The sequence below is a fragment of the Papaver somniferum genome, chromosome 9, assembly GCF_003573695.1.
Source record: "Papaver somniferum cultivar HN1 chromosome 9, ASM357369v1, whole genome shotgun sequence".
Classification (NCBI taxonomy): Eukaryota; Viridiplantae; Streptophyta; class Magnoliopsida; order Ranunculales; family Papaveraceae; genus Papaver; species Papaver somniferum.
The window spans coordinates 129,212,439-129,235,102 of NC_039366.1; the positions used below are offsets into that span (position 1 = coordinate 129,212,439).

At 39.9% G+C, this 22,664-nt stretch overlaps 1 protein-coding gene across 1 annotated transcript; it reads left to right on the forward strand.

Moving 5' to 3' along the window:
• The first annotated feature begins 2,992 nt into the window (after positions 1-2,992).
• LOC113313240 lies at positions 2,993-4,595 on the forward strand. The gene is made up of 3 exons (XM_026561981.1): positions 2,993-3,240; positions 3,332-3,658; positions 4,129-4,595. Exons 1-3 carry the CDS (start codon positions 3,162-3,164, stop codon positions 4,287-4,289), a joined length of 567 nt encoding a protein of 188 aa, XP_026417766.1. The 5' UTR covers positions 2,993-3,161; the 3' UTR covers positions 4,290-4,595.
• Positions 4,596-22,664: the final 18,069 nt, after the last annotated feature.

Consider the following 22,664-nt stretch of genomic DNA (forward strand, 5'->3'; position numbering starts at 1 on the left):
TATGGATGTTAGATTTTGTAGGTGTGTACATAATTGTACATCATTGTGCTCTCTTAAAATATAAGAAAACTAATTTTTGATGAAACCCTAAGTTGTTTTTCGGCATCATGAGATGATTTTAATAGCACACTTGTTATGTGTTTAGGTACTTTTCGAGGGAGCTTAAGAAAGTGGAGAAAAATAATAATGAGGTATCTTTCAAAAATATTCCTACATGAGCAAAATACTCATTGTTTGTTCGTGCTTCACTTTTTTTATCTTGTTTCAAGCCCAATTTATTTACATAATAATTATAATTATGAATTGAAAATAAATGGACCATCTCTCTGCCATTGTGTGTCCTCAGATAGTGAGCTCACAGATTTATGCAGTTCTGCAGCAAGATTGCACTAATATTACTGCTGCTCTCTTTTCCAATATTCCATAGTGGGATAACATAAACATCGAGGAGAGTGTGTGTAAGTGATATATCATACCCTGATGCACCTTTCGTATCAATTTTTTTTTTATCGTTTTATGTATCTAATTTAGGGACTCACAAGATCAAAATGGTAGAGCGCCCAAATATATCACAAGGTTTGTGGAGGTTGATGGTTCAAATCCATCTGAGTTTTCATGTTATGTTTATATAATAGGTAGTTGTGTTGTAAATTCAATGAAAAAGACTAGTTTGTAGGTGAATATGGTTGTTTGTTCCATGCTTCGTATGGGTGTACATATATGTGTACCGGTGTATTTTCCATGAAATATAGGTCCATGTGTGGGTATGAATGGTCGATTTTATATATGAATGTTCTTTAGGGGTGTACATATTGGTGCATCTGTGTTGTTCCAATGAAAAAGTAGGTTTATGTGTGGTTATAAATAAACGGTTTCATGCATGTTTTTCAGGGGTGTACATATTGGTGCACCAGTGTATTTTCCATGAAAAAGTAGGTGTGAGAGTGGATATGAATGACCAATTCATTGAAAAACTGAATGCATAAACTTTTGAAAATTTTGTGCAGGTGCATTTTTTTGTACACATCAAATAATGAAGTGAAAATTAATTTTTTTCAAAAAGTGAAAATTATATAGTCATATGGGTATTCTTTTTGTAGCTATCGAAAAAAGCTTTCCGAATATATAAAGTTTGTGAATTTTGGACAAGCGGATCGAAAGATAAATTGTTTTTAAATTATTTAAAATTGGTAACGTCATCATAAGTCACTATGGACTAAACTTAAAATATTTGGACTAAATTGTACTATGAAGGGTTATTAGTGTACTTTTCATATTTTAAATAAATAAAGGACTAATTTGTACCTAGTTGAATGGGTGTGGACTAACTAGTATATTTGGATGAGATTTTAGACTAAACCGTATTTTTCCCGTTTCCATCTGATGGGATGGGTCCTAAAGAATTTAACACAAGGGGCCAAGCCTGCTGCCGTCTTCAAGCCTTGGGCACATTTTGCTTGGTCGCGTCAATCTCTTGTTAGTTTTTTTCTGAAGATTCTTCAGTCGCCCAGCCTGCACGTTTAGAGCAGAGAAAGAGGGATAACGTGTTACTAGGGCGATACTCCCATCACCTACACCTTTGTGATCTTCGCCATCTTTCTCACAGATTAACATGTGTCCGTGAAACAAATTATTGAGCAAGTTTCTATGTAGGAGTTGGTTCGTTAGTTGACTAATCAATTTCCTTCGATTTTTCATAGTCGTTCCTACGTCCTAGTCTAAGGGCCCTAGCTTCAGGGTTGAGCTCCAATATTACCTCCAAAGGAATGAAACCCGACTAGTTTGCTAGAAAGTGTCCTAATAAAGAAGCTATTCCTTTTAAGAATAGGAATAGCTAAGATCATGAGCACGTACGCGATTAAGATAATCCTAATAGATAAGCCGTGATTATGTAGCTCTGTAGTTGTATTACTCTTTTAGGCAAATTATTTGAACCGGTCACAGAGAACAAATCCGCAATTCATAAAAAAAAAAAAAAAAAGACTATATAAAGAAGAGAACATCCCGAGAACAAATTAAGAGAATGTCACTAGATTCTGTTTTATATAGCAAATGGATGGATGGATGGTAGTCGAGACCAATATGTTAATTTAAGTTTGATGAAGTTCATTGTGAAATAAGGTTCAGAAGTCATGATAATATTGGCACATAATGGAGGCATATTCTAGAAGGGAATTGACAATCCCTAAAATCAACCCTATTAACACTAAAGAAAAAAAAAACACCCGTATTTTCTTGCAAAGATTATATGAAATTTTGAATGCTTCAGCAAGACATTGATTGAGACGCGTCTTTAATATTTGAACAAGAAAAGGCATGCATTGCAAACCAAGTAAGGTTTCACACATAGTAACCAATTAGCCAGGACTGTATATTGAATTCTTTGAAGAGTTCAATTTGCACACATTTGAATAGTCTTCTTCCGATCTAGCCAAGTTGATCATTCTTAATGGTGTACATGATGTAAATTGATATGATCTTAGCTAGGAATGATATAATCCACTAAGTCACTGAAATGGTAAACACAAAAACTAAACTCACCAAAGTAAAACATAATATTGCCTCTAGTTCAACCTTTTTATCAGGACTAATTCGACCTATAACATCCAACACTTTGTTACATGGTGCAGTAGTGTGCCTACCCATTTTATAGATGTCTATATTTTTTTTTTGATTGATAAAAAATTCAGTGCTGATGAGTTTCGAACTCAGGTTAACGGTAATTTAGTATCTTGCGGAATGTGTATTATAGTGACACCGGCTAAAATAATATTTGGTAATCTAGTATCATACCCAATATGTATTACAGTGACGCTAGCTAAAACAATATTTTTTTCTTATGAACGCGTTAAAAATTTAGACGTAGTCGAGAAGGTAGGATTGGCAGGCATGTTGTCACGTCAGTGGAAAATAACAAGGCAATAGCCGAGAAACAGAAGTTAGTTCTGTATGGATGGACTATTTCATAGAAATTCATTTAGACATGGTCATATTCCTCACTTCCCTCTCTTCCATCTCTATATATATACATAGTCACACCAGCATTCATTTTCTCTAACTAACAAAAACCCTTTTGTTTTAACTCTCTCTTCTCCAACAATTTCCTTGGTTTCTGTCAAACTTTGATCATCAAAACAAAAGAAAAAAAAATCACCATCAGCATGGCAATGTCTTTCCAATTCTCAAAGATCCAATTAGTCCTCTTTCTTGCTCTGACCTTCTCATTCCAAGTCTGTCTAGGTACGTATATTTCTGATGATTTCATAATTTCATGGCATTTTATATCCATATTTGCTTTTTGTCAACAATGTTTTGCATTTTTGTTCAACAGGTGAGGTTATTTGTGAGAATTTGCCGAAAAATCAATGCGCATTTGCGATATCAAAGGATGGAAAGCGTTGCCTGATTGAAAACTACGTAGCCAAGGATGGAAAGACAGAATATCAATGTAGAACATCTGAAGTTGTCGTGGAAGGAATTACTGACTGGATCGAAACCGACGAATGTGTTAACGCTTGTGGTGCAGATAGAAATGCCGTCGGGATTTCTTCCGACTCCCTGATGGAATCACAATTTGTGTCCAAGCTTTGCTCACCATATTGTTATCAGAATTGCCCTAACTTTGTGGATCTCTACTTTAATTTGGCTGCAGGAGAAAGTACGTATATAAACTCTTTTTTTTTTTTTTTTTATCCTTTGCTTGATCCCTCCTCCTGGCTTTGCTATTCAAGATTTTGACCAAATCATTTTACATAAAAATGATTTAGCTCTGATTTAAATTTCATGCTTAAATTTCCACATAGTTAAAACCGCCATGCACGTCAATATAATAACAGGCGGAGTCAACAATTTTTTTTTTTTTAAATTGCCGATACGTTTTCAGCACTGCACCAAACAATATATATCTTGATTTAGTACCAAAATGATGTAGATGGCATAACATTCTATTCCTCCTAAAAGTAAAAGGGATTGAGACGTTGGCTTTGGGATGTCTTTGCTTGTTTTACAATTGAAGTATTTATTCATCTACGTGAGCCATGACATGTTTGTTGGTGAAGCTGAATCTTGCATGTCTTTTACTTGGTAGATCCGTTGATTAATTAGTATTTTCTATAATTGCATTTGCAGATGTATTTTTACCCCAATTATGCGAGGATCAAAGGACAAACCCACGCCGTGCCATGATTCAGTTGATGAGTTCAGGTGCAGCACCAGGTCCTGTGTCAGGAAACACCGACGAGGAAGAAAATGCCGAGGGGATTGCTCCAGCTCCGGCTCCAATGAATTAATCCAATGCATATGTTTGATGATCGAGAAGAAATTACAAGACTTACTTTTTATTAGTAGATTGTTTATTTGTCATGAAAAATTACAATTTTTCTTGGGACTAATAAAACGTTGATAGGAGAAGGGGGAGTTGATTTTGGTGTACTTATTTAGAGTTTGATATCATCCCCTAATCAGATAATACAACTGATACAAAAACATCGATCGGTCATATGGAAATGGAACCAAAATTCTATTACATGTTTCTGTAAGTGTGTGTGTGGTAACTGTCGTTAGGGAAATGAGGCTACTTTATATTCTTGGGTTTTCACGGTTTGCATGGTGAAGGAAAAAAGAAAAAACGAAGAGAAGAAGTTGGGCCTGATCCCGCTGTGTGTGATATTTTTAGTTCATAAATACATATGAACTTCTCGTGTTTGCAAAATTATTCCCTTCTGCTTGGATGACTTTTTCTTTGGATGACTTCTTCTACTAGTTAGTAGGGCGGCTAGTTCTATGGAAATAACTGGCACGACCTACCACCAAAAGATATTGTATGACTGGTAGGGTTAGTTCTATGGAAATAAATTGCACTGACCTATCACCAAAAAATATAAACCGGTTTCGTTAATCAAAAGCGCAAAGCCTTACAAGAAAGGAAAACAAATGAAAACATCACAACAACATTAATTTCACAACAATTTCTCAACTACTGTTCACCAGAGAAAAGATAAACTTCATATTTTCATTGATAGAATAACCTGTCATATATTGACGGTATTACACAGACATACATATAACTGATTGCAATTTCTTCTTGTAACTGCTAGAAGTTACAATACATGGTTATAATAGGTTCCTAATCTTTTTTATTCGAGACACTTCCTTAAAATGATAGTGCGTAATATTCGAGTTTATACAACTAAAAAACAAAACAAGACACATATACATACAAGATAATCTTACATTCAACACTCCCTCGAGCAAGATTATATTAAGTACAAGGACCATAAATATTTCTTAGTTTCAGAAAACTAACAACTTTGAGAGGCTTGGTAAGAATGTCATCAATCTGTTCTTCACTTCTGCAATGAACAAGTTCAATCACATCAGCAGTAGTGAGATCTCTTAAGAAGTAATACTTGACCTCTATATGCTTGCTCTTCCCATGTAGAACATGATTTTTGGAAAGTTTGATTACTGACCTGTTGTCACAATAGATTTTAGTGGGCCCTTCCTTTCTACCTCGTATCATTTCAAAAATTCTCTTTGTTGAGGGGTGAATTTGATTATGGTCCTACCCGTCCTACTTTACACCAAATGACCTCACACTTCCAAATGTAGTAAGAGAGAGAGAATTGTCTTTCCATTGTACTTTGTCCTTTCTTTTATAGCCTTTCCTAAAAGCCTTTCATTTTACTTCATCATGACACATGTCCTAACTCCTCTTAATTACCCTTAATGCCATTCTCTAACATAACCTTTCTCTTCTTCGTTAATTCCTCCCTTATCCTTCCACCTTCACGAGTATTTCCTACTTGGACTTGGGCCTAGTCCCCAAGTCCCCATAACATGACCCAAGCTCTCCTCTATTCTTAGAGGCACCCCCAATTCGTTAAGGGGTTGTTTTTTCATGTATCAACATTAGTCCCCTGATTATTGGATTAATTATTGGGAAATCCAAGAGCCAAAAAGGGATCTTTTTGGGCGCCTCCTTGCTTTCATAGTGAATTTCGTTATCTCATTGAATACATGATCGTGGGCGACGTTCCAACTCCCCATCGTGAAGAAAATTCTCTTTCTTTTCAGTTTCTGACGTTTACTGTTTCCCACTCATAACTGCCACATTCGACCCTGAAGCCCCCTCTAGTACATTTCCTTCTTCCCTCCTTCGAAACACACCCATACACGCGCCATGTCTAGTAGTTCTTCTAGCGGCTCGTCGTCTGATGAAAGCAATGAGTCCGATCAACCTAGTAGTGTAGGCTCTGAAGAGGCAGAGCATCCTGAGGAGGTCGTCTTGCCCGCCCCAGCGGATGTAAGGTTATATACGATCGCTGAGTTTACGAGTGGTCCTGCTTTGAAGCGAGCGCTAAGGTTAAAAGAGTTCTGTGGAGATAAGCGTGTTTTCCCTCTGGAAGACATTTTTGTTGCTCGCCTTTTAAATCCCACGGTATTGCCTTACCCCTATGCTCCGGGATGGCTCATGCAACCTGAATCGGAGAGCATGGATGCTTTTGCGTTCAAAACTGTTCCGCGAATAGCCATTCATCGCGACGATTACAACCTTCCCCCTATCGATATTCGGTTCAAGTCTAAGACCCATCCGGTATGGCCACATTGGGCTACTCATATGCGTTCCAATCCTGATCATGTCGCTGCACTTCGGAAGGCCGGCATCGAGGAAGCTATCCACTCGTCCCTTAAGCGGGAGGTACACAGGTGCATCCGTGATATAACGCGGCTCTTCTGTCGTGGGCCCCTCCCGTTCATACCCTTTTCACAGCATGGGGAGAAGCTACCATCGTTTTGGAAGACGTAGTCGCCTTTACGTGATTGTCGCTTCATGGTAGTCACACATATGAGGAGGCAGTCGTTTTCGGAGCGCTTAAAGATGAAAACAAGGTATTGTGCGCTTATCTGCTAAAATGCAAGGACGATTCTCATCGTAAACTGGTTCCGAAGACCCAAGTGCCCCCGGAACAGGCTAAAGGCGAGGAGGCCGCTCATAAAAAGGGGACACCATCTTCCGCCAAGAAAGGAAAAGCCGCATGGGTAGAAGAGAAGAAAGTGCCTCCTAAACGCTCATCCAGATCTTTTCGCGTGTATTAGGCGGCTCATGGTTCATCCGACCCACCGGAAACTGATTCCGAGTGGGTTATCAAGGTTAATCGCCGCGCTTCTTTTTCTCTCTGGTTGAAGTATTGGGCCCCCCAGGTCGTCGATAAGAAAGTGCTCCCCTGGAAACGCAAGGAGAAGAGTCCCGCGCAGAGTTAGCCGCTTTCATCTTGTTTTGGCTTTGCCACGATGTGTTCGAATACAGTCCCCGGGATCCTATTAAAGGCGAGCTTGTGCCTATGGCATTGTTGTTGTCCCGCGGGGTTTCCTTTCCGCTCGCGCCGACGTTTCTAGGCGGCTTGTACCTCCATCTTGATCTATTTTGTCGGGATCTTCAGACGGTAGGTCCATCCCATAAGATTGAGACCTACAACCCAGCTTCTTTTATGCAGGCTTGGTACTGGGAACATGTTCCTCCGTGCGCTCCAGAGCCGAATGACCTCACCATTCATCGTGAGGAAGATGTTAAACAGGATGACGTTCAGTTAAGAAGCTTCATGTTCATTATGGCTATCCACGGATGGCTTTATAGAACTCGAAGGGCGATTTAGGCAGGCATTTGGATGTATCCAAGTATTTTGAATCGTTCCCTTACCAGGACGGTCGTTCAGGTCTGGCGCATTACGATTTCCTTGCTCCTTTCGACACAGAATTGGATTCTTCGAAGCCCCTATTGGAAGCAGATTTCGATTCGGCGATGGCTGTGTTACCCGGTTATCTTCCTGGTTTTTATGCTGGTAAGTTTATCGCCATGGCGTACAATCCTGATCGCGCAGCTCGTCAAGTAGGGTTCGATCAAGGGGTGCCTCCTAGGTTCCCTCCTCCAGACAGTTCTAACGCTGAGGACATTGTTGCTAGCTTCAACCGTTACATCTTCAAGGGGCCAACCCGTTTTTCCGACCGAGGGATCGATTTTTCGTTCAAGCAGCCCATCTTCGCGCGACCTCTAGCGGTGACTGAAAGAGCTCATGAATATCATGATTTCCTAAAGCGTCGAGCTCTGAACTTCCTTTTGCGCGAATCATCTCCCCCTCGTGGTCTGACCGTCCAAGATCTTCGGGAACTCCACGCGTCTGGAAGGATCAAACTTGACGATGATGTGGCTGACCAGCATCGCCTTGTTCCCGCTAACAAAGGTCGCTCGGACCCTGTGGTGACTTCTTGGGGCCCGCCCGAGGGCTATGAACCTGCAAAGCCAAAGAAGGGATCGTTTTCCGACCGAACCCCCCCTCCCGGCTGAATGTGAAGACGTCTGCTAGTCCCTCAACTCCCCAGGTACTCTTTATTTATTTTGTCTTGAATTTTTCTGTCATTCATCATTGTGTTTCCACGATTTATTTTGATTGAGACGGACGGCGGAAATCACTTCGCCTAGGAGCCCTTCCTTCCAATCGCCTAGGGTGGAAAGCTCCTTCTTACGTGATAGAGCGAGGAATGCTTGAATATGCACGAGTGTGATTGGACGGAGAAAAGTTTGAAGAAAAAGGCTAAGCGGGAAGAGAATCAGTCTTCTGCTCCGCGTCCTTGTTCCTCCGCCAATACTGCGTCTTTTTAGCCTCGTCAAAGCCACCAGAGGAGCACGTCGCAGCCCCCGAGGAATGTGAGCGGCAGTCTAACTCCTTCATTTGTGGACCAGTTGAGAGATTTTGGAGTTAACCTTCCTTCAAGGTCTGGATGGGTGTCGTCACGCCTTCATGTGTCGTCGATTCACCCTCTTATGGCTGAAACGTCTGTGGCAGGGGTGAACCTCCGGTGTCTCCCAGCGCTGTTCTGCAATCAATGACTCATTCTGGGTCCAGCCGGTCAGTTTTTGGTGGGTCCTCATACCACGTGGCGTTAGATGTCAATGACTGTGCATGTAGTTTCTTATTTAATGCGTGTCTTTCTTTTGTTATTCCTCTCTCTTATTTTTTTTCTTATAAATCTAAGTTGGTCTTTCGCGATGGTGGTTATTTCTCACTTGTCAGGTTCCACTAGTGACTCTGAGTCCTCTTCCAGTTCCTCCGTGTCTCGTCCTAAGGTGACTGACACTCGGCTAGGCTCATCAATTCCCGAGGTCAGTTCTTCTTCTCCTCTCTTCCATTATTATTGTGTTTTTTTCTTGTTTTGACGTATTACTATCGGCGCTAGGATATGGGTAAGAAGCGGAAAGAGGCTGTGAAGCCCGACATGGACGGTGCTAGGCGCGTCGTTCCCAGTGGTGACGGATCTGTTAAGCGTAGAAAAGTGGACAGCGGCAACTCGTCTGTTCCCTCGGAGAAACAAGCTGATGCTCCCGTTGTTAACACATCGAACACCCACGTTATGACGGGAGACCCTGAGGACGCGCAATTTCGTTTTCCTTTGGTGGTGAGCACCGCCGAAGCTGAAGTGGATCCTTCTACCCATACCCTCGTCCACGACTTTTGGGTCCCGACTGTTTTTGCTGCCAATTATAGGGACATCGTCGAGCGTGGCGGCGGTCATATGGCAAAGGTAGGTCTATTGGGTATCCCTATCTAATGCTACATGACTCGAAATCTTCTGGAGATCGCGGACCATCTTACGCGCGTAGGAGACGATCCTGTCGATGAGGCGAAGCTGCGTAGCTGGGAACCTTCCGTGCAATCTGCGCTCAATGTTCAGTTTTCCATAGCGTGGTTAAAGGAATTGTTGGTGAAGGTGAAAAGCCGCAATGATCCTCGCGGTCGCCTTACTAGTCAGATTTCTCAGTTGGAGGGGAGGCTGCAGGAGTGCTCTGAAGCAATTTCTAGCAAGAAGACAGTGTTGAACCTGCTGCTTATCGATGTTGGCTCAGCGAACGACGAGGTTTTGCGGCCGAGGCCGCTGAAGCGAAAGTTCATGCTGAGCTCGAGGAGAAACAGCGGGAGTTGGAGAAGCTTTAATTTACTTGCGGCGCTCTTGTGTTACTTATTTTTATTTCTCTTTGTTGGACTTGTTCTTTATCATTTATTGTGAAATATTGGTGTTTGGATTAAATTCTTTTGTTGGTATTTCGTTATGGGGTATTCTGTTGGTATTTATATTAATATCTCTTGCTGTTGGTATTTTGTTATCTGTTTTATATTCGTGAATATGCATGTAGGGAAGCAAATAGAATCGTCGTTTTTAGTTTGAGGGTTTTGTTATGTTTGTTTGTAGTAAAGGCCGCCTTTTTTTTTTCCTTTTGGGTTTCGAGCATTTGTAAAACGCGCCTACTCCCCCCTTCTTTTTCTGTCAGAGGGGTTTTGGGTGGGGAAGGCATTTGTTAAACGCGCTTACTCCCCCCGTTTTTATTCTTTCAAATGGGTTTTGGGTGAGACGGGCGTTTGTTAAACGCGCCTACTCCCCCCTTCTATTTTTTGTCGGAGGGGTTTTGGGTGGGGCAGGAGTTTGTTAAACGCGCATACTCCCCCCCGTTTTTAATCTTTCAAAGGGGTTTTGGGTGGGACGGGCGTTTGTTAAACGCGCCTACTCTCCCCTTCTTTTTTCTGTCAGAGGGGTTTTAGGTGGCGCGGGCGTTTTCTAAACGCGCCTACTCCCCCTCCTTTTTGCTGTCCTAAGACCTGTAAATTTGTCGGTTAGTCAGGCGCCTTTGGATGTCCTGCGACCTTTTGTCAGTCAATCAGGCGCCTTTGGATGACCTGAGACCTTTTGTGAATTCATCAGTCGATCATGCGTCTTTGGCTGCCCTGAGACCTTTTGATGAATTTTGTCAGTCGATTAGGCGCCTTTGGCTTCCCTGAGACCTTTTCAGAATTCGTCAGTCGATTAGGCGCCTTTGGCTGCCCTGAGACCTTTTGATGAATTTTGTCAGTTGATCAGGCGCCTTTTTGTGAATTTTGTCAGTCAATCAGGCGCCTTTGGCTGCCCTGAGACCTTTTGTCAGTCGATCAGGCGCCTTTGGTTTCCCTGAGACCTTTTGTCAGCCAATCAGGCGCCTTTGGTTGCCCTGAGACTTTTTGTGAATTTTGTCAGTCGATCAGGCGCATTTGGCTGCCCGAGACCTTTTATCAGTAAATCAGGCGCTTTTGGCTACCCTGAGACCTTTTGTCAGTCAATCAGGCACCTTTGGCTGCCCTGAGACCTTTTGGGGTATCTATTTGTTGAATCGAGAGAGTTCTGTTCTTACCAAAAAGGATAGTGTTTTACAGTTTGCGAAGTCATGTTCCGCGTTCTTCCTCTATTTCTTTTTCAGGTTAATGGCGAGGAAACGGGTCATGCTCAATCGTTTGTTTTGCTGTCTCAAGTTCCCCAGCTGCTTGCTTGCGTTCAAATATGCTTCGAATGACAAAATATTCCTCTGTCGGGTGTCCCATTCTTCGGTGGTAATAACAGTATTTGGCTGAGTTTTTATCCATTCTGTTGACATCTACTGTGGTTGGGGGTAGCTGAATTTCTCCCTCGGCAACCCAATGATTCAACAACCTGATCGCTCGTTCCCTATCACAGGGGAGAGTGGGTGGTCTCTAAGGATCACGTCTGTGTCCTCTGCTCCTCCCTTGGTTTCTGTCATTGGCGTAAGATCGGTTTCTCCCTGATGAGTGCCAAATATTGTATATATTTGCACCTTTTTATTGGCATTTAACTCATCATTTGTGCACTAACGCTCCATTTTATCCCATATTCTGTGTTTTCGTTGTTTTCAAGAATAAATATTTTTCTTAATTAATTTTTCATTTTTAGGTACTAAATAAAGCCTGGTTAACTCACGGAGCGAAAAAACGCAAAGAAACGGCAAAGATTCCCGCAGAAAGGCAGCGAAGAATGATGTTTGCTAAAGCAGGATCAATTAGAAGTGGGCTTGAAGAGGAAGAATTGTTCTTAAAGAAGATATGGTCTTGGCATACCCAAGGCCCAAAACCCTTACCCAAATCCATTTCCATTATCCATACCCATTTCCATGAGAACCGTCAGATTGGATCCATCTCATCATCCAACGACCGCCTCATCATTGTGCATCAAAATCCGAAGCTCCTGTCAAACACCATAGTACCTAACTCCATCTGAAGCCGTCAGATTTGTTGTATCTCAAAATCCAACGGTCGCTACATACCTCTCCATCGTAGCCGTTCGATTCAATCTATATGGGATCATCCAACGCTCTTTACTCGCTGTTCATCAAATTTCGTTATCCCCGCTTCACACCCTAGCATCGGAACCTATACCCTTCACCCAAACACTCCCTTACCTTCTTCCCATCGATCTTCTCTTCCCAAAATTTCTTTCTTCTTCCCCCGATAACAGTCTGCAACTCCATCCCTTCACCCGCTGCGCCACCATCTACATACCCCCTCCATCACCAAAACCCCATAAACCCATTCCCTAGTTGCCTCTCTTTCTCGTTCTTAGCACCCACACACACTAGGTGCTACAATCAAGAGAGAGATGAAACTAGGGTTTCATCACAGTTGAAGAGGAGTTGATCGAGCAGACAATAACAGAAGAGGAAGAGAAGTACAAGTATGGGTCGAGCAGATTTCAGAAAAGTATTGATTTTTTATTGGTTATTTTTGAAACCCTAATTTTTCTGATTTGGGGTTTTTCATTTAGGGTTTGTAAAATTTGGAGATTTCTTGTACTATAAATAGATATTAGGTTTGTGTGTGTGAGGGTATGCCTGGATTAGCCAGAGCACCACCAAGAGGCCTGGAATAGCCAGTACCTCAACTGTTAGTGTTGTTTCAATTTCAATTCAGCTCTGTTAATGTCAAATTCAGTTAATACTGTGTTCATTATGCTTTAGTTGTTTTGATTAGGTTTCAATGAAACCCTAACTTGTTGTTGTGCATTGCATTCTGATAACACTGCTTTTGAATGTTAATAATGATCATGAAAGATCAAACTTAGTGCTTCATCATATTTCTCTCACATGGTATGTCATGCATACCTTGTAGTTAGGTTCACACTATGATGGTGGAACTACAACTTATATCAAACCAGATTATCATTGATCTTTAGACTAGTTGTGTTTTAGTTAGACAGTTAGTACTTTGGAGAATATGCCTTAGTTGTGATTGATCTTTCTAGTGGGGAAACACCTTAGACATAGGGAAGACATGAATCTAAACCCTTGTCTATCATAAGGACAAGAGGAGTGTACACAGAGCATGCTTAGTAGAGGTTAGTGGTGAATTTGAAGCCTGAATTTCACATTGTCATGCCTTCCTTTCTTTTGCCTTACACTGTTGTGTAAAACTAAGCAGCTCACTGCCAGTTTAGTTGTGGTTCAACACAACAAATCAAAGCTCTCACTTCACTGCCAACAACATTTCTTTGGCCTAGTGCCACTGTCATTGTTTAGCTGTCTTTGTTTCTTTGTCATTGCCTTAGGCTACTGTCTTTGTTCTTCGCCACTACTCACTGCTTCTTTGGCTCATTGCCACTGTCGCTAGCTCAGAACTAGCTAGGAAACTTCAACTCACACACACCTTGTCTCTGTGGATCGACCCTGCTTGCCCTGTTCTATACACTAGACCCTGTGCACTTGCAGGTATCACATTGTGGCTCTTTTACAGAGCTACCAAGTTTTTGGCGCCGTTGCCGGGGACTGGTGCTATGTAGTTGGAAAAAAAAACAAAACAAAAAAAACAAAAAAAAACAAATTTTTTTTAGTGTCTTTAGCTTTCTTGCTCTTGCTTTGCTGTTAGTGTAACCTTAGCTGCATCTTAGTTGTAACCTAGCTGTAACCTTAGATGTAACCTTAACTTAGTAAAACTGTTTTAGCTCTTTTAGTGTTTTTATCTTTTTAGATGCATCTTTAACTTAGCTGTAAGAATATTGCATCACTGCATCTGCATTCCATTCACTGCATCTGCATCATTCATTGCATCTGTAGCTGCATATTATTTGTCAAGCATCTTGGCCTTGCCAACTACAGCTGCAAACTGCACTGCTTTATGCAGTTTTCCTTTTTTTTTCCCTGCCTTTTCTGTGTACTGATCACACACAATGAGTGTCAGGTAGTTAGTGCTGCTGCTGTTTGTCTTCTGTTGCTGTGGAGTTGCTGCTGCTGGTGCTGAGCCTATGGTGCTCTTGCTGTTGTTGCTGCAGCTGTGCTGCTACTCTTTCTTCTTCTTCCTGTTGCTGCTGCACTGAACTACTTGCTGCTGGTGCTACTTGCTGCTGTGCTGTGGCTGAACTGATACTGCTGCTGCTGTTAACTCCTGCTTTTTCTACAGCCATCCTCTGGTGCTGCTGCTGTTTTCTGTGTTGCTGCTGCTGCTGTCTTGCTGCCTCCTGCTGCTGCTTCTTCTTCTTGTTGCTGATGAGCCTCTGGTGCTCTTGCTGAAGTTGTTGTTGCTGTGAACCAAGCCCAACTAGGCTGTGCAACTGCAATTACTGAGCAGTTGGGCTGTGCTAACTAGTAAGCCTAAACCCATCAGTAAACCCAATTTTTGGGCTTGTAATTTTAAGACTGAATGCTGGGCTTGTAGTTTAACTAAACTGTGGGCCTGTATTTAAGCTGAACTGTGGGCTTATTTTGTTTCTGAACTGTGGGTTTCAACCCTGAAATTTGAATTTCTGAACTCTGGGCTTGACCCAAATTAAAATTGGAAAAACAATTTTTAAGCCCAACTGGGCCTCGAATTTTGGCTATTCTGTTAGCCCAAAACCAAACTGAAACTGAACTTCTGGGTTCCTGAACCCAAACAGTTGGACCTCTTCTTTTTCAAAACCTTTTGCTGGGCTCAATTCAAACTAATTCGTTGGGCTTCATTTCACACAAGTTGTGGTCTGTTTTCAAATTTCTAGTGGGCTGTGCATTCTTCCACCAATGTGGGCTTGCTCCCGATTTTAAAACCAAATTTTTCTTTTCAAAACCCATTAAAAACCAAATGTTTTTCTCCCATAAAAACCAAAGTTTTCCAAATGTTTCCCTAAAAACCAAAATTTTTCTTTTTCCCATCAAAACCAAATGTCTCCCAACAAAACCAAATTTTTCCCAAAAAGTCCAATCCCATTAAAAACCAAATTTTCTTGTATAGAATCTAGTAGATAGTTTCTTAGTTAAATCTTTTGTTTCTTTTGTACATATTTTGCTAATCCAATGTGACTCTTAACTGAAATATGTTGGATTTTTGCCTTGAATAACGGAGTTCTAATTTTGCTTTCGTCGTCAAATCGGGTATTCTCTTTCCTTTTTCTCTACTCAGCATAATCCTCTTCGTATGTTATAATTCTTTTCATATTTTGAAACATTGAGGACAATATTTAGTTTAGGTTTGGGGGTATGGTATAGATACCACGATCACATGCTATAATTGAAAACTGAACTCTTTCTTTTTGAAAAAAAAAAAAAAAAGTTAAAAAATGAAAAAATCAAAATAAAAAATGAAAAAATAAAAAATGATAAAAACATAAAAATGGAGCTCATTTACCTTGAAATGTTGACTCTTATGCATGTATGTAAACATAAGGATTCTTAGTCTAGATATTTAGGCACCCTGATTCTAGCACAATTCACATAATGATAAGAAACTTGCACGCGCACGATCTACCAATACATGTATAGCCTCATCCTTGAGGTGTTCTATCGGAAGTCACGATTGCCAATCACTTTAGAATACTGAACGAGACTTGACTAGCTTGTTCTTGGGTTGGTTGGGATAGAAGGTGGAGGTTACATTAAGAAAGACAACCATCGAATTTAACTGGGTGCATCAAAAAGGGATACCTCTTGCAAAGTGTCATGTAATTTTTGTTTCTTTTTGCTTATGTATCAAAAGAGTTACCATATTGTAAATTTTTTATTCAAAAAAAAAAAAAAAGATGTATATATTCAGAAAAAAATCAAAAAAAAAAAATTCAAGTATTTATCAATTCCATATGTGTCATGTAAAGACAATAGTTCTCTCTTGTTCCAAAAATAAAAGAGAGTAGTCAATGTAAATAAGAGTCATGTAAAGAGTCATCTTTTGTGTTTTTGTGTTATAAGCAAGGAAGGGTGTATGCCATTGATGTACAACGCGAGTAATTGTGAAATACCTCCAACTCATTCACAATTCTCGTAAAGTCCGGACAACTAGCTAGATTTCGACCTCGGTTCTTAGCCTGAGAAACTATCTCTTGGTGATTAGTAGTCATAACATCTGATGTTTCTTTACACATGTGTAGATACGCTTTACACTCTTATCACATGTATTTATTTGTTATCAATGCTAGGATTGTGCCTTTGATAGCTAGATTGACATCTCCATTTTGCTGTGAGCTTAAACTGTCTTGCACATGTCACATTTCATGGAATCTGAACTTATATTTTGTCCTAGAACTTTGTAGGTACGTTCTAAGAAAACCTTCACGAGACTTCAACTCGTCCACTAGGGACACTTAGTGGTTTAAAAGGCTTATTGCATTCGCTAAATGCAATCGAGATACCAGCGACAGTGGTATAGGTAGGATTTCCTTAGTTTTGTTTTACTTGAGGACAAGTAAAATTCAGGTTTGGGGGTATTTGATGAGTGCCAAATATTGTATATATTTGCACCTTTTTATTGGCATTTAACTCATCATTTGTGCACTAACGCTCCATTTTATCCCATATTCTGTGTTTTCGTTGTTTTCAATAATAAATATTTTTCTTAACTAATTTTGCATTTTTAGGTACTAAATAAAGCATGGTTAACTCACAGAGCGAAAAAGAGCAAAGAAACGGCAAAGACTCCCGCAGAAAGGCAGCGAGGAATGATGTTTGCTAAAGCCGGATCAATTAGAAGTGGGCTTGAAGAGGAAGAATTGTTCTTAAAGAAGATATGGGCTTGGAATACCCAAGGCCCAAAACCCTTACCCAAATCCATTTCCATTATCCATACCCATTTCCATGAGAGCCGTCAGATTGGATCCATCTCATCATCCAACGACCGCCTCATCATTGTGCATCAAAATCCGAAGCTCCTGTCAAACACCATAGTACCTAACTCCATCTGAAGCCGTCAGATTTGTTGTATCTCATAATCCAACGGTCGCTACATACCTCTCCATCATAGCCGTTCGATTCAATCTATATGGGATCATCCAACGCTCTTTACTCGCTGTTCATCAAAGTTCGTTATCCCCGCTTCACACCCTAGCATCGGAACCTATACCCTTCACCCAAACACTCCCTTACCTTCTTCCCATCGATCTTCTCTTCCCCAAATTTCTTTCTTCTTCCCCCGATAACAGTCTGCAACTCCATCCCTTCACCCGCTGCGCCACCATCTCCATACCCCCTCCATCACCAAAACCCCATAAACCTATTCCCTAGTTGCCTCTCTTTCTCGTTCTTAGCACCCACACACACTAGGTGCTACAATCAAGAGAGAGAGATGAAACTAGGGTTTCATCACAGTTGAAGAGGAGTTGATCGAGCAGACAATAACAGAAGAGGAAGAGAAGTACAAGTATGGGTCGAGCAGATTTCAGAAAAGTATTGATTTTTTAGTGGTTATTTTCGAAACCCTAATTTTTCTGATTTGGGGATTTTCATTTAGGGTTTGTAAAATTTGGGGATTTCTTGTACTATAAATAGATATTAGGTTTGTGTGTGTGAGGGTATGCCTGGATTAGCCAGAGCACCACCAAGAGGCCTGGAATAGCCAGGACCTCAACTGTTAGTGTTGTTTCAATTTCAATTCAGCTCTGTTAATGTCAAATTCAGTTAATACTGTGTTCATTATGCTTTAGTTGTTTTGCTTAGGTTTCAATGAAACCCTAACTTGTTGTTGTGCATTGCATTCTGATAACACTGCTTTTGAATGTTAATAATGCTCATGAAAGATCAAACTTAGTGTTGCATCATATTGCTCTCACATGGTATGTCATGCATACCTTGTAGTTAGGTTCACACTATGATGGTGGAACTACAACTTATATCAAACCAGATTATCATTGATCTTTAGACTAGTTGTGCTTTAGTTAGACAGTTAGTACTTTGGAGAATATGCCTTAGTTGTGATTAATATTTATAGTGGGGAAACACCTTAGACATAGGGAAGACATGAATATAAACCCTTGTCTATCATAAGGACAAGATGAGTGTACATAGAGCATGCTTAGTAGAGGTTAGTGGTGAATTTGAAGCCTGAATTTCACATTGTCCTGCCTTCCTTTCTTTTGCCTTACACTGCTGTGTAAAACTCAGCAGCTCACTGCCAGTTTAGTTGTGGTTCAACACAACAAATCAAAGCTCTCACTTCACTGCCAACAACATTTCTTTGGCCTAGTGCCACTGTCATTGTTTAGCTGTCTTTGTTTCTTTGTCATTGCCTTAGGCTACTGTCTATGTTCTTCACCACTACTCACTGCTTCTTTGGCTCATTGCCACTGTCACTAGCTCAGAAGTAGCTAGGAAACTTCAACTCACACACACCTTGTATCTGTGGATCGACCCTGCTTGCCCTGTTCTATACACTAGACCCTGTGCACTTGCAGGTATCACATTGTGGCTCTTTTACAGAGCTACCACTCCCCTTGAAAAAGCGGGGGTCTAACCACACCACCCAATATTTCGCTTAACAATCTGTATGGACTAACTTCGAAATACTTTTCTAGAGAATCAACTAGACAGTCATACTCAATCTAGATAAAAGTATCTCAAGGAGTTAATATCTCACTCTTGTTTTTGATATTACTCAAGCTAATAGAAATCAGCGAGTCCTAATCAAAACACAAGGAATACTTGGACGGTACCATAGACCAATGTCCAAGGATCAATCAATATCAATCAACAACCAAAGGTTGGATTTCCAATTGATGATCACGAACGCACAACATGTTTTATTTCAATTATATAAAATATAATGAGGAAAATAAATAACACAGACACCAGAAATTTTGTTAACAAGGAAACCGCAAATGTAGAAAAACCACGGGACCTAGTCCAGATTGAATACACACTGTATTAAGCCGCTACAGACACTAGCCTACTCCAAGCCAACTTCGGACTGGACTATAGTTGAACCCCAATCAGTCTCCCGCCGTTCCAAGGTACAGTTGTACTCCTACGCCTATGATCCCAGCAGGATACTACACACTTGATTCCCTTAGCTGATCTCACCTACAATCAAGAGTTGTTGTAACCCAAAATCACAGACTTGATAATAAACAGATCTGTCTCACACAAAAAAGTATATCAAAGGATAAATTTGTCTCCCATAGATAAACCCTAGGTTTTGTTCCGTCTTAAGATATGAAATCAAGGTGAACAGGAACCAATTGATAATCTGTTCTTATATTCCCGAATAACATCCTAAATTAATCAATCACCTCTTTACAATCCTTCCTGACTACACAGGCGGTTTATCGAGGAATCACAAACAGTGAGACGAAGATGTTTGTGACTTCTTTATCTTGCCTATCGGAGAACTCTCACGATCTCAAGCCAATCAATATATTGTACTCGTACGATAGAAGATGCAAGATCAAATCACACAACTACGATAAAAGTAGTATCGTTCTGGCTTCACAATCCCAATGAAGTCTTTAAGTCGTTAACCTGGTTTTAGAGAAGAAAACCAAAAGTTAAAGGAGAATCGACTCTAGCGAGCGCACTGGTATCACACAGACGTGTGGGGATTAGTTTTGCACAATGCTAGATGTCTCCTTTATATAGCCTTCAAATAAGGATTTTGCCTTAGTTACAAACCAATCCATATTCACCGTTAGATGAAAACCTGATTTAGATTCAAGCTAATATTTCTCAACTGTTAGATCGAAAACTTAGCTTGTCACACACACTTGGGTAAACGTTTACTGGGTTTGTGAAAACCATTCCCAAACGTGTACGTGTATGTTGGTTCAACATAGTAACCAAAAAGGTTAACCATATGAGCATTTCATATTAACCTTGTTCTTCTTCACCATAACTAGTTCAATTGACTCAAATGAACTAGTTAAAGAGTTGTTCAATTGCTATGAGATCTTATGTAACTACACAAGACACAATTGAAACAAAGATGATTCGATTCAATTGAATCGTCTCATGAACATTATAGCCACGGTTTGCATAAAGCATTCCTTAGTAATTTAATGTTTCATGTTCAGTACGTATCTTTAGATCATAACCTCTTAAGTTCACAAACAAGTTCGCGGACTTAAGTTAATCGGTTGAGTTTTCCAAACTCAAAATTCTTGGAAAGAGAACTTCCGCCAGTTCGCGGACTTAGCACACAAACGAGTTTTGGAAAATCCAGCAGAAATTCTCGATCGAGAACTTCCGACAGTTCGCGGACAGAGTCCGCAGACTGGGTTCGCGGACTTGGCAATCCAATTCCACAATCCTCCTGATTTCTCTTGATCAACAAAGTTCGAAAACTTCGGTTCAAGGAATACATGGTTATGTAATCTAAACTCTCATATCATTGAGACATTCTCATAGGACGCTATGTAGACGTTATTCACAAACTGATTCACGTCAGAGCAATTCTCAAAGTGATTGACACTTTTCATGACTTTCGTCACTAGGTGAAGATGAACTTGATCAAAGCGAAACGCTTTACCAACACACGATTTCGAGATAAAAGATAAGCAATGAATGCTCAGCTCGAAATTTCAAATGTGTATGATCTAGTCTATATAGCATACGACTTTTGTCTCATAAGAAGTAAGAGATAGAATAGATAGACTTTTGAGTGATAGATAAGTTCAAGTCTCCACATACCTTTTTGTTGATGAAGTTCCACGGTTCCTTGTATAGATCTTCGTCGTTGTATGATGAATCTCCATGAAGTCCTTGAGCTCAACTACACTTTTCTATCCTAGTCCGAGACTTAGCTATGTAGGCTAGAAATCAAGACTCATAGTTTTGATCACTAACATTGACAAACATGCTTGATATAGCAACGCATGCGAGGTCTACCGAGCTATGCTCTAACAATCTGCCCCTTTGTCAATTTTAGTGACAAAACTATTAATACATATGGAATACAAAAAACATAAATTTTATTGGCTCCTATTCCATAGTCTAATCTTCAAAGTTTCCTGAAATCTTCGTCCTTACAAGTACTCCAATGATCCCAAAGGTTGTAAGTTTAGCATCACCGTTGTTGAAGATCCGTAGCTATAACAATGAGAGAAAACGAGATTCTTGATCATTATTATATAGTGTCATAGTATTATTATGTAATATCAAAGTCCAATTGTATCACGACTTTAACAATAATACTACAGTGATATGTATCATCCCCCTTAGTCAATACTCCATCTCGACCATGGAAACCACTCCCCCTTACACAATGATCCGAAAACCATATGTATTTGTAGTGTGAACTACATTATTTCTCCCCCTTTTTGTCAATAAAATTGGCAAAGGTACAGAACGGGATCATAATGAAATTTCCACAAGAGACATTTCATAGACTAAAAGAAAAATACATACCAACTTAATTTAGATGCAATCATAAAGCCGAAGATAAATGCATTCATCAAGGAATTTTAAGATACAAGATAACCCCTATAAAATTCCACAGCCGCACACCCCGCAAGATATTATCATTAAGCACAAGTTCAAAAGAACTCTCCCACATTTGATGTCATTCCCGAAAGAACAACAAGAGCGACCTTAATTTCGAAAGAAAAGAAGGATTTTTAAATTGGATACCAAAAACCATAGAAATGATTTTCTATATCCAAAGCTCAACCAAATTAATCACAAGTAAACCCATGATTAACTCAATTGGAATACGCAACTAAACCAAACCACAAAAGTGATCAATTTAATTGAAAGTGCTCAACATAAGTAAACTTACGGAGCTACAACTAAGGTAATCATACGGAGATGACTAGCTTAATCGTTCACATACTCAACGTAAGGAAAACCTTACGGAATATACGACTATATCAACCAATAGAACATGATTAGTATAGCCATTCATATACTCAACACAAGAATTTGTGGAATATATGAAAACTCAACTAGACTAATTACAAGAGAACTCATAATTAATCTAATTGGAATACAAACAACCAAACTAATTACAAAAGTAATCAATTTAATTGTCAAAAGATTTTGCTCGACAAAGGAAGACTTTCGGAGCAAATAACTAAATAACCAACCAAGATGATTAATTTAGTTCATAATGCTCGACATATAGCATCTTATGGAACAACCAACAAGCCAATAAGAATAATCGACTTAGTTGTATCGTGCTCAACATAAGTCACACAATGGAGCCTTCACGGTAATACATAACAAAATGGATCAATTAAGATCGATACCGTGGATAACATACAAGGATCTATTCTATTTTCCATCATAACGACATAATAGACTTTATCCTTGTCAAATAAAAGATTTTATCCTATTTTCCATCAAATACATGACTGCATAGGCATAACTTTTGTATTTGTCAAAAGTTCATTCGTCCTTTCATCAATACGAATACCAATTCATGAACGACTTTACTTTTGACAGCATATGGGACCTTCAAGCTCACGGACGCAAACAATACATATCCCATAAAAATATTACAATACTTCAAAATAGATTAATACTTCAATAATATCACCCTAATTCGACAATTCTCATCTCCATTTTGAAGGGAATTCAATAAGGAAGAGAATGCAAAAAGAATGAGGTAAATCCGAGTTCGGACGAAGAAGTT